Source organism: Opisthorchis viverrini (genome assembly GCF_000715545.1).
Source record: "Opisthorchis viverrini unplaced genomic scaffold opera_v5_14, whole genome shotgun sequence".
In the NCBI taxonomy this organism is placed as follows: domain Eukaryota; kingdom Metazoa; phylum Platyhelminthes; class Trematoda; order Opisthorchiida; family Opisthorchiidae; genus Opisthorchis; species Opisthorchis viverrini.
In genome coordinates, this window is record NW_008751670.1 from 137,146 (window position 1) to 150,631 (window position 13,486).

A 13,486-nucleotide genomic window follows, 5' to 3' on the forward strand; every position below is an offset into this window, starting at 1 on the left:
AGTGGAAACGATACAAGGTAGGTCAGGTCATAACCATACGGCGGAACATAAAAGCCATGGTTAGCAAACTCAATGATAATTGTGTACGTTGATGGGGATCTCGAGACAAGCGACATCAGCTGGTCCAGTGATGGACTGAAGGATGTTCCTATATCCGAACTGCTGCAGCTCCTTTCAGCACAATACTTTATATGTCTACATGTCTTTACATGTCACTTCGCACCTACGAAATACAGACAAGACAACTTCAATGCGCAGTTCTTTAATCCCAAACAACTATTCGCGGATAAAAGCTATTGTATTAGCTGCTGCCAACTTGCACATGTTCTGTGGCTGCAGTTATACTGCTCCACGTACTACTGGTCGGAAGCCTGTGATGGGCAACCAACGCTGTGATTGTCTGGTTGTTTGGGAGCCGAGATTGCCAATCGGTTTGCAATCCATTTGCTTGCAATTGAATTGCCGAGCCAGAAATCAGGGAGTAAACCTGAGCTACCCGTATTTCGCACTATTGTCACCCAACCGGACTATTGAACAACTTTGCAGTGACTCACTCGACCAATGGCGTACACTAGGAAAGCGATTTGTAGTTGTGTTAGCCCTGTCCAGGAGTCTACCATAGAATTGTGTGACCTTAACGGCATGGTGCATACAACGTTAGGCTATCATTTCGACGACTTAGGTGTGCCTTGTCTCTAAAACCTGCATTCCTACTTCACTAGTGTAGGCATGAAAATACACTACGTTTGCCTTATATGGTGGCATAACTCTTGATCATTTGAAGCTTATTCCAACAGTCAAATCTCCTCCATGAGAGACCATTTTTGTCGGGCGCGTCCAGATGCCCCCACCCGGGGGGGGGGTGGTTACAGGCATATATTCGTTTTTTCGCTGTTCCACTCAGGTGGTTGGGGGTTGCGTTGAATGATTCGCGGCCCAGTAGGGTAAATCTCAGGCCTACCGAACTTTTTTCTACGGCGCGAATGAAGCGTCAGTTGTATTGTTCGCACTATTCGTTGCCCATAGATGACTTATCCACCGTCCATATATTTTCCTTTTTTATATATCGTTATTTGAAATAAGTCAGTTCAGTTGACTGAACTGATCTGGAATCATCCCGCAATGACAAGAATGTCCCAACTAACATTTTCGTCATCATTTCTGTCCCTCTTTGCTCAACCTCATTATGCTGGGCTCTGGTCTTGCACGGACACATTGCTTCCTTCCACGAGAGCCACCGATTTCCCGGAAATCCACGTCTGTTCATGTTTAATCCATCTGAAGTGTAGCTGCAGCGCTTTGAGAAAATTGTTTGGCTTATCTTTACTGTGAACGTTCGATCTCATCTAACAAATCATGTGGTTTGGCTGGTGAACCGATCTGAACCAGATCTGTCAAATACAAACCTTCTACATTATCTGCGTCCATACGTACTACGATTTCATCTGTTGGGAGTTGAGTGCAGAAACGTCGGGGTTTTTCTGCTTCAGTTAACTGTTAGTGGTTTGTCTAATGGCCACCATTGTGTTCGTGCTGTTTGGTAAACGGAGCAGATCCGACCAGTGCACGTGGTCAGCCGATACCCCACAAAAGCTCGGTTGTTTGCTCAACGAGGGTAAACAATCACCGTCGCCCACGCACAATCTACGAAACATCGGTGCATTTGAGCTCTCGACATTTGAAGTTAACGTCCACTCGTGTTAGCCGAGATTGATTGCGAGAACACAGACGGTACCTGGTAAGATGTCCGGTCATGATCGATTCACACAGATCAACCGAATAAGCCCTTTCACCAAGGAAACTACTCACAAGGTTGCTGAAAACTTTTCGACAGCCCACGACCGGTTTTGCCCTTCTTGGGGCTCATATACTGCGATATCTCGAATATCGTACCAACTGAATCATGAGGCGGCTTGCGTGTAGCACATTCAGTTGTAGAATATCATAAACGAGAGATTCAGTTAAGTCTCTGGTGAAAACCAAATTGATTTGCAAATGAGTGTATTTCTCCAAAACCCTTTCGCCCTTTTCACTGGTCACTAATTTGGCACAGAGAGAAGAGTTCACATGACTTTTGGGTAGCAAGTGGTCTTTTGACCACAGGTTCACTAACTAGGTCTGAATGACTAGTGACTTACTTTCAGCAATACCAGTCTTACATCTTTGAGAAAAACAAAATTGGGAAAGTGCTCCAAACATAAATTGGTGCTCACATCTTCGGTACACAAGGATAAGTTAGTTAGAAACTGGCAGAGGTCCCGAGATAGACTCCGTCGGTAAAAGTTGACCGGGCGGGAGGCGCTAAACTTTCGTAATCAATCTCATGTCTTTCTGTCCAATCCCTCATTGCTAAATGGTTTGTCACGGTATGATTAGAGCTACCTTCTAATAAATACGGACCAGTGCATACGTGCGGGGATTTCTGTGTTCATTATAGTGTGCTGTGCTGCGGGGCTTATTCGAGAGTTTCCCTGGAGCTCGTCTTTTAGTCAGCTGAATAGTTGACCGGAGGTGCTGACAGATCCGAAGAGCCACAATCATTTCAGCCATTCGGCGCAATTTCGGGACGGATGTTTACCACTGTTTACCGTCGGGTGTGGTCGCAGATGCATTGAGAACGATAACCCCGGAGTAGACGTGATCAGCTGAACTTTTGATCACATCAAAATTTGTTCTAATGACGGAAACAAGAAAACTGCTATCTCAAGTATGCGAGTGTGGTAAAGCAGTCGAGTCACGCGAAGGGTCCGTTTTCGATACGATTCTTTCTCACAGTATGTCCAACCGAGGATGATCAATAACTTATCCACTGTCAGTCACTACTTAAATATAATCCTTTTTCCCAAAAAAGTATCGGTATGTTCTCTGTGGCCGTTCACCAGAAAACGAAACTTCTCACTCAATTTACTTAACCGCAGTAATGGATGCAGTGAAACGCAGTTCTCTGGGCACCGCCGGACGGTTTGTGCAGTTTGTGATTTGCACTTGTTTCGACCCACCATTCTCGTTAGCTAACTGAATCAGCAAGCAATCCGTGACTGTTTTAAACCCCTTTGAGGGTACAGCAACAACAACTGTGCAACTTTGGACCAAAAAGAATACTAGAATAATTCATTCACCACCCTGTGAACGGACCTAGTTTTGGCGACGATATCCGTGAGTGTATAGTGTTGTTCGTTTCATCCCGGAAACTGTCATCTCTTTCAAACCCAATTGATACTGTGAATTTCGACGGTTAACTTATTGAGACCACCCTACAGTGACTAGCGTCCCCGCGGTCAGAATGCGTCGTCTTAAGCCACTTCGAGGCATTTTTAGCGTGGATAGACTCGAGGGAATCAGCTTCCCGTTCATCCATGTAGTCGTAGTTCACGTTTTTTGTTTCCGTGGTGCCGTCCTCCCATCTTGTCGGCAGGCCGAACTGAATAATGGAAACATCACTATAAAAAAATGGCAAAGCGCATGGTTCGTGCTCCTTTTGATCGATTTGATGCACTTTGACTTAGACAGTTTTTAACAAGTCTCATTTAGTTCTGTCGTTAGATCGTTTGTCATTGTACAAAGCGAGTTGGCATTATGAGACGAAATCTTGCTAATAGTGAGAACGCCGAAAGTTGATCTCTTCTGTCGGAAGGTCGTTTCACGGTGAAAAACGTTTCGGACGTCCGTCTCAGAATTTTACCGGCCTTGGTTCAGCTAACGGTCAAAAACGGACCGTGTCACGTACGTCGCTATCTGTATCTTGAAGTTCCGAATCGGTTCTCCCATCAACCAGTCGTTCGTTTCATTGCCGAAGTTTCTGCGTGTCTTGTGTGTGTGTGTGTGTGTGTGTGTGTGTGGACGCGCATAGTCATAGCCCCTACAGAATCCGCGCTTGTTTTTTCAGAGGGAATACGTATTTTTATATTGAATTTCAAACACTTAATCTTGAGAAGTATCTGGTTTGCGTGTGTGTATAATTGTATGGTGGCATAGCCCCACCCCCTCCTGCTATCCCCGTTTCCACCATACTAGAATTGACTCATTTTATAGAGACAATAGTGAGAATCTGACGTTCACTACAGGGGAGGGGGCCGTTCACTACAGAGGTGGGAGGGGGCGGCAATTAATGGATTGTTTTTATTCGTCTGTATTTTCTGTTATTTGACGCCCTCGGATTCTTCGGTTCCTTTGGACCATAGCAAAAATATCCGAACGGTCTATAGTGTTGCTTCTCTGCTAAAAACAAGCGATCGGCGACTTGAGTTTTGCAAGCTTATGCAAAATATTCGAACGCGTAGCTTCATTTTGTTTCCACCATCCCTTACCACTATCAGGCGACTTTTGACGAGCTCAAGTTCCTGTTACCAATTTGCTATCGTCACAAAATGCCAATTTTCTTCCATCCTACATGTCGTGTTCATCATTACGAGTTGTAGTGCTCAGTCAACTTGCTTGATATTGGGAATGATATCATGCGTGCAGTATATGTGGGGATGTGTTTGCCTCATTGTCCCCTATCCATTTGGCTTATTAAATTTCCGCCCATCAACGACAACCTCTCTGTAATAGCTGCTAAAGTAATCGGGTTTTCCTAAGTCTTGTTTTTTTCTGTCTGATGGTATTGCGTTCACCCACAGTTTCCGATGCAACTTCATTACAAAACAAATCAAACTCTGGTCTGAGACCGAACAGCAATATAAGACAATTCTGTTACTACCTACATTGCATAACATTGCTAACTACTTGTGGAGCTTGGCTTGCCTGAGTTCTTCGATAGCCGGTCACATCTTTGGGGAAAGCAATTTCAGGATGGTCGGGAATCAATTTTTCCTAACAAAACGCTGGAATGTCGCTTGTGTGACAGCTCCTTAATGTACCGTCTACTTTAGTGCGTTTGTCCTTTGATTGTCTGTGTCGTGGGCAAATCAAAACTATCACTTGCGAATGCACTCTCATATTCTGACTGACCCGATAGTTGATGTGATGCAGCCGTATCAGCAAAATCTATTTAGCCTGGTGACCTATCACACAATGGAATGTGTGTTGTTGGAGCTGTCCTCTGCACCAGACAGACAATTCTCGTGTTTCGCGTGTTCACAATTATTCTGATGAGTCCATTCACTCGGGCCTGAGGTGTGGAGTGCATAGATTATTACACTGTTCGCCGCTTTCCTACTTCCTCTAGATAGCTGCCGGCACGAACTAGATTGTTTACCATCGGCTAATTCAGTTTTAGGAGAACTCTAGACAGGAATCGCAACGACGTACTGCTTATACTCCTTCAGTTGTAGCACCATTTGGGTTCGTAGTTGCCATACCACCCGAAGGAAGCGCGTGGGCTGGGATACTGTCAGGTTGCTCAAGCTTAGACAGGTGAAGTCGAGATTCAGAGGTCAGGTTCGAACCACAAACATTCTGGTCAGTAAATTCGCGCTCTAACCATTGAGCTACTTCGCCTCACTGTCTATACTAACATTACTCGTCGCGGAATATGTATCTACCACCGGGGTCCTCGTGAGCGCCGGTACTCTTCAACATTTGGATATGATTTTGGCATCTGTGTTGTTTTACTGGGCTCTAAACATTTTATGGCCATGATCCTCGAGTAACAAAGAGCCTGGATGTCTGCAACCAAATTATAAATACTGTGAATTCGGTGTGAAATATGTTGGTACTCATAATCTCTTTCATTTTCGCATGGTCTCATGGCCCAGAATATCAACTTCGTACCTCACACTACTGGAATGCTCCGGATAGGTTTCCTGACCCCCAAATGAGCTAAACATGTTCGGTTGTTTGAATTCTGTTGCGGTTGAATTCATCCATTTTACTCGTGCACTAGACACTCACCGAATTCCCGGTTCTTTTAAGACTGTGAACTGAATCTCACATACATTCATTATACTTCCGGATCTTATCACCAGTAGACGAACAACACTTGACCAAATTTTCTCTTGGAGGAGCCGAAGTCGATGGATGCGTTTCAACTTATTTGTTTTTATGTGCGGTTCAGGTTTGCGCAAATCTGCCATCCAGGCGACTAACAGTCTTTCAACCAGGTTAAAGCACCCTTCGTTCCGGTGATTGAGTGGGACTTCAGATTGAGGCTCAAGGGCTTTTGCTCATTATGGTATGCACATTCCAGCCGTATCTAGTTACTGCGTTCTTCGGTGAAGGAGCTGAGTAAATATTTCTTAAAGCTTGCAGAGATGAAGTTCACGCATCAATGTCCGGTCCAGCCTATTCTTTTGATTGACTTCTTCCAGTTGAGCTGGTCGCTTGTATTGGTATTGCTAACCGAACTTCCGCCCTGTTTGAGGACACAAACTTCACCCCTCTTCATCAACGTTTTACAGTGCTTGGTCGAGTAAAAAAAGAGCTGCGTCAACTTTCGTGCAGCCGTGTTATCCTTATCGTGTATAATGGCCACGGTAACTTGTTCGAAACAGAACGTCGCTCATCACTCAGGCTCACTTCGATTGCGAGAGTTTTCCGGTTCGATTACTTTGTAAAAATCCACTTGTTTCCGTTGCGCATACGAAAACAAGGTATGAGTTAGCCAGGCCCACACAAAGGGGGATGTGTTTTGATGCACAGTTTTGTCACATGTTTCTCTTTGAAGCGGTTCGGGAAATCTTTACGAACGTCTGGAAAGTGTAATCAGATTTTTACGGAGAAAACGTTCAACGCTTTTCAAAAGCATTAAATTCTTACCACTACCCATGAGTGTGCATGTTTCTTGCCTAATTGTCACATCGTTTGGCGAAACCTTTTTGCTGAGTTTTTTCTAACGAAAGGTCAGTTTGTACGGTGCATATTCACGCGCAATTTGGACTGGATTGATAATTTGTCTCAGATGTTGCGTTCCTCAGCATCTGTCCATGTTTCTTCGGCTGTTTCAACCTTCAAGCTGAGCGAGTCGGTAGCATAACACATGGCAGCCCAATTTACTATTCGCGATTAATCTGACCAACTACTCAATCGATGTGGGTCGCCACATTCTTCAATGAATTTCTCACCTAGTCATTGATACCGGTGGCTACTCGAAAACATTGATTTCGTTGTCCCCCTGTTTTTTCTTGAAGGCAAAAAGGACAAGAAAGACACGAATGCAACAAAGTCAAACGACAAAAGTACTCCCACATTGGATGGTAGTGTGCCCGCGGACAAGGCAGTGGGTGTCAACAAGGGCGAAAAGGCGACCAAGCCGACAAAGTCTCGCCGAAAGGAACAGTCAGTACTCCAAGCGAAGCTCACCAAGCTGGCTATTCAAATTGGCTACGTTGGTTCGTCTCTTGTCGACTTTTAGCCCTTACAACAATATGATATGCTTGTTTCACGTTCTGCCATATCAATTTCTCGATAATTTTGCGTGTTGCTCGGTTCTGCCATTCGATAGCACACTCCATCCAGCATAGTCCGATCTGTGCTGAATTCGAATACCATTGGCATCTATCGAATTCCAACATAATTTCCTAATGTTCGTTTTATCAATGTTCGTCGTTTTCTTCGTACAACTTCCCGTTTTTCTTCCTGGGACACACTTGACCGTTGTGATGGTGGTGGTGGTGGTTGCGGTGTCTGTCCCAACTTTTTTCGTTGCCTACACTGTGGACGTTTAGGTGACATTTTGGGTACGAATATCTTTGGTGACTGCAAACTCAACATGAGCACAATGCTGTTACATCGGATTTCGGCTTGTTACTGGAAAAAACGGACTGCCTGAATCCACAATTTGTGGCTTGGGCTAAGGGATGGGTGAATTATATTTTTCAGAGGAAATCAACTTCGATTTATTGCTTAAAAATGTCCTGTTTAAATAAGCTTGTGTTCCGTTTCAAAACGCAACGGAGGTTGTTTCTTTCATATCGAGTATCCTGGAGACTATTCTCCAATGTGAGCAAGTTATTCTTTCAAACGGAACAGACCACAGGGTTTTGGCCCCTGCTGGGGATGACATCCCTCACGAGGGATTACGGTGCCCGATCATCGATCTGTGTCCTTGTGTACAAAACAGCGCTAGTCATTATTTGGAATGTAGGCACATTCCGTGTTAGTTTCTGTCCCCCTCCAAAATGCGATTGTGGCTACATTCAGTGCTTAGGTTGGCTCATCACGTGCCTGATTGTTCCAGCTGTCATTCGCACCTTCACTCAACGTTACAGTGTTTAGCCTCTGTTTCTAAAAGAAGGACTACGGACGGCGTGTGGTTGTCACGAGATACGTTTGCTGTGATAGACTGGTGTATTTTCTTCGCACAGCTTCGCTTATGTCATTTTCTATGAATAATCAATCCTATTTGGGATGCTGGCAGCGAACAAACCAATGTCATACCTGCTACCCTTTGAGGGCGGATGTTCTGTTAGTGACATTGCTGTCTGTCGTTTATCCAGCCTATCACATTCACCCGCAGAGGCGGGAAATGGCACTTTTTGCATTTTCACTGTTTTTGTCACACACCAACTAACCACACTACAGCCATGGGTAACTGTGGGTGATGTAGGGGTAGTTAGGTCTGTCCTGGAATTCGCGCCAGGCTAAACACTTCTGCACGTTATTCAGCGCTCACGTGTTCACACTGTATACCAGCACAATTGGTCTGTAACATTGAGTCTTCGTTATTTTGTGTGTCAGTTGGATATCGACCATGGAGATCCTGGTTTTGTCCCGTGGGTTAGCCTTATCCGTATTCTATTGTTGTGCTTTTCTCCCAGTATCCGATGCCGTTTTGGGCATCAGTGTAGTGTCCTGTCAATTTCCCCACACGTGTTCTTTAATGCGTTCTCTTCTGCTACATGGACCTTTTGATCTTCATAGGAGACCCGTGGCAGATTCAACCACGCCTTTGTGTAAACAAAACCAGACGGATGATAAACTAGAACGTGGAACAGTGGAACCGATTCAAACAGGTCTTTGAGGAAGAAAAAGAGTCGTTAAAAGACTGTAGGAAACCGAGTACGATGTGGCGCCACATTAACCTTTGGTGCCTGCCACCTACGATATGTCTGGCCAAATTCCAATAAGAACCTCGAAACAACATGATTTAGGGCGAATATGATTCTAATTGCATCACCTCCTCTGATGCCACATTTGCTACCTCCAATTCTTATTGTAACGGTCGCATGATCCATTGGATCTAGCTGTCCCACCCTGCTAAAATGAGAAACAAAGAGTTTTAATGTTGTCGCCTATTGATTCTAGAAGGCACACGTATAGATCATGTGAGCTTAGATCGAACATCGACTTGCAGTCCACTCATGAGTCGGATTGTGTAGCCTTAACGCCAGAAAAGACACTAGGTGCTATAGTTGATCACTGACTGGAAAGCACACATGGCTGCACTCTTTAAGGTACGGAGTACACAGCATTGGCTTTGATAAAAGTGAACTGCATTGGACATCCAAGAAGGAAGTTCGAACCTACTCTCCATTATGAGGACAGGCTAACCGTGCTCATCTGTCCTAAGCATTCGGGTCGTCTGAATCAGGATTTTATCTTACCGCCAACTTCTGTGACGGAGGCATTAGGGCACAACGGTTGTAGTAGGCCAATAAAGTTATGCTTTTCAAGTGTTAACTGCCTATTAGGAAGCATCTGAGTGGAGACCGGCTTATTCTGTTTAGATGTGCGATTCACAGATGCATAATACCACGCAGGCACAACCTATTTTACAAAACGTTATTGCAAGTACATCTCGCCTGCTCGTGCTGCGGTACCAGTTTCAGGCCGGTTGACAGATAGTTTCCTTCCTTATGCTCAATATGATAAGACCAGTATGCAAAACGATATGGGGTAGACGATTGAGGCTAATTTCGCCAGCATGTAGTTCTGTCGAATTGTGCCCACCTACGTCCGTCCATATTTGTCGCCAGGAGATAATATTTTACATGGATATAACCAGAGAGAGAGAAAGAATAAAATGAGACTCAGGCAGATACGGCATGTTCTCCCAAACTTACACAGGCTATTCAATCTTCCGGAAGGGGTCACTTTAACCGCGTCTCATGGCTATTCCTTTTTAGGAGAGCCACTTTGGTAACTTCCCCTTGGTGAGTGAGTCAACCAGAAATAGAATTCCTCTCCGAGGGATCTGCTTGATCATACCGTAATTGGAAAATCACTCGCCGCCAAAATTGTTTCTCTTTCGAAAAATGTCCCTCATCGGTGCAGTACGATTTTTGGGCAACTTGGATATTTCGGCTTTTCTGTGAATTCCTGGACCAGTTCATCACCATCGTCAGCTTTAAGCACTGTATACTTGCCGTACTGTGTTTCTGGCTGCCACAGTTTCGTTCACGTATGATTTTGGGGGATGGGATAGGTGACTGGTAGCTGGTATAATTGATGGTTATCAGTCGGCTTTTAATTGTGGAGATTGGGAAGAAAGCCACGCATCGGAAGCCAAAAATTTGGATGCATCAGCGCCATTGTGGGAGCGAATGCGTCATTTCTAGTAATGTTTCTAACCATTGATGTGGCCCGTCTCGGGGTCCCCATCCAGGGAGACGGCAATAACCAACGCAACTGAATTTGCTGGTACTGGCTTTCATACTTCGCTGCCAAGTCACTGATATCCATCTACGTTTCTCGGTGGTCTGTTCATGCATCGCTTATGCACACCGATTCTGGTGTGCGATACCCTGGCTATCTGTCCTATGTAAGCCTTTATACAGTCGTTACATTTTATTTTGTACTCGCACTTTCTAGTCCTATTAACCGGAAGGCGATCCTTTAACTACGCCAACACTGAGCGCAAAGTCTTTCCCTTCTGGAATGCTACTCTAATCTTATCCGTATTCAGTACCCTTCTAATGACTTCAGATGCCCTGTTTCCTATGGAATGACTGCTGTTCCGATCCACTCCTTGTTGGGTCTTCGTGTTAGTACCAATACCCATCTTAGTTTCTGCTTTATTAAACCCATTGAGTGTCCGCTATCTTGAAGTCGCCTTTTCACTTCAAGTTGTGATGCTATTCATTCGAGCTTGATTGAACTGAGTAACCGGACAGCACAAAGACGACTGTTCTCTGGAATCCAATTCAGCTCGGGGGCTAGTTGCAACTCCCACGCCATATTCCACGGGTCATCGCTTCCGGGTCACCGGACACACGGAGCGAGAAATGTGAAAGACCTGAGTTCGTCGTTGGCGTTCTGAAATGATTAATCACGCGTGGGTCTTTTATGCTTGTTTCGCAGACACAGCATACATCAGTTTTAAGGGAGAAAAGGTTTCAGCAAGCATTGTCTATTTGTCAATTAGGCATAGAGTACGGACGTTATAAGCTCAAATGTAGAAATAACTTCATGGATATAACGATATGTTGGTTTGTTTATTGCTAATGGGCATCGGGGAGCATAAGGCCTTTCGGTCAGATGGCTGATCCAGCGACGTTTGCTTGTATGGTGGGAAGGCATATCGGTGGACGCCGACCTGCGCAGGCAAATAATACTTCCCGGTTGCCCAGGCCGAGGAAGAGGGTTTGGTTGAGGTACCCCACCTTGAGCCTCTGGATCAGAAGTTTGACGCACATAAGACAATGGGAGGGTGTAGGGTTTTGTTTGGGAACTTTTCTCGGAGCCGATGAGTTAATGGTCTGGCCAGCTCGGCTTCAGGGGGTTGGCCCAACCCGAGGGCACAGGGAGTAAGGCATCGCTATCTTGCTCCCGATGTGGTTGTGCACAGCAGGTGGCTTTTGAACGGCACCGAACTCTGGTTTCAGAAGTATTCCAACCGTATTGAATAATGCGCCATTAGTCGTCGTTGGGCTGTCAGAGTGTGCGGTTTTTAAGGCTGTTCTCTTCTAAACCGTCCTTCCTCGGGAGAAGGCAGCGTCGCTGCTTCCATGAATATGAACATGCTGGTCGCCTGGGGGAAACATCATACTGCCTTCACAATCCCATCACTGAGGACAGTACGATTTTATCCCCCAGACCGCCTCGTAACGCGATGACTCGTAGTATGAGGTTTCGCCGCTCCTAGTCTGAGTACTCCCATTTGGCGTTCCTGACACTATTGTACGAAGTTCCATTCAGTGTAGCTCGCACTCAAGCCGACCATCGTGTCGAGGTGGCAGGTTTAGGTGGGGTCAGGACCATCTGGACTACCATAGATCATTCTGTTGTCCTCATGAAGATCGGGAGGCCTTAGAAATAGCATTGCATTTAGTCAAAGGTACTAGCCTGAAAATATCTACTACCATTATTCTATATATAGAAAGAAGAGAGGAGGTGACTGCCGAGTTCCCCAGGCACTTGCTGCATGTTACTTGCTCCTGGGGAAATGTCTGCTCCACCCGGGCCAGCCGTATATTATGCTGGCCAATTAATATGGTGCATTTAGTGTAGAATCTTTTGAGTAATGCTTTCAAGCGCGTTTTTCCAAACTTTTCGAGAAGTTTTATATACGAACGACACCTATACTGTTTTATTGCCTTGATTTTCACCCCGTACAACATTTTGTGAGTCTAATCTATCCGAATATAGTCTCGACGGCGTCCTAAGAGTGTTTCAAAATTTAGTTAGGTTGTTTGCTAACGACTTAATTAGTTTCCCGTGCTCCTGGGGAAATGTCTGCTCCACCCGGGCCAGCCGTATATTATGCTGGCCAATTAATGTGGTGGATTTAGTGTAAAATCTTTTGAGTAATGCTTTCAAGCGCGTTTTTCCAAATTTTTCGAGAAGTTTTATATACGAACGACACCTATACTGTTTTATTGCCTTGATTTTCACCCCGTACAACATTTTGTGAGTCTAATCTATCCGAATATAGTCTCGACGGCGTCCTAAGAGTGTTTCAAAATTTAGTTAGGTTGTTTGCTAACGACTTAATGTAGTTTACCGGCACAGACATTGCGATATTCGTATCCCTCACAGATTGCACAATAAAATCTGCATTTTCCACAAAGGAAAGAAAGGTCACCTTATAGGGTATGTGCTGTTAATGAAAGCTTGGAAGAGACTGAAAGCATTCGTCTGCTTAACACCAATGCCTGACCGAATTAATTCAATCAGCCATCGTTGGCACCTGTTAACTAAATTTAGCATTTAAATGCATCCGCCTTGTTAATTCAATCTTCGGCCGCTTGGACTGCTTCCGTTCGAAGCAGTACTTTTCAACGTAGATTCCCTAAAACTTCGAAAGAACTAAAAGTGCATTTTCTTGTCACAGCGCTCGAATCAATCCTGACTCATTCTAGGTTCCCTTTTTCAAATAACGTGCTTGATTTAGCCATTAACCATTCCAGATGGCCTAATTTTCTGCCCTCAGCAGGTGAATCTCCCTACGGGGATTGTTTACTCTACATCAGAACAATTTGTTCGGATCAATTTACCTGGTTGTTTACCGGAACACACGACCCGTAACCGATTTTTCCATGTTTGTGTAACAAATAACTTGTCTGATGTAATTAAGTCGTGACGGTTTTTCCCGCGTTGACCTCAGCTACATCCGTCGACCGCCTACGGTCAAGTTTTAGCGGAATATCGATGGGAATAATTAGGATAG

At 44.8% G+C, this 13,486-nt stretch overlaps 1 protein-coding gene across 1 annotated transcript in view; it reads left to right on the forward strand.

Moving 5' to 3' along the window:
- Positions 1-13,486, forward strand: part of T265_01286 (hypothetical protein) — a gene marked incomplete at both ends in the record, with an annotated part of 99,962 nt that overhangs the window by 17,979 nt on the left and 68,497 nt on the right. The window contains one exon of the mRNA XM_009165292.1: positions 7,068-7,268. Within this exon, the coding sequence (XP_009163556.1) occupies positions 7,068-7,268 (201 nt within the window). The remainder of the gene's footprint in view (positions 1-7,067; positions 7,269-13,486) is intronic.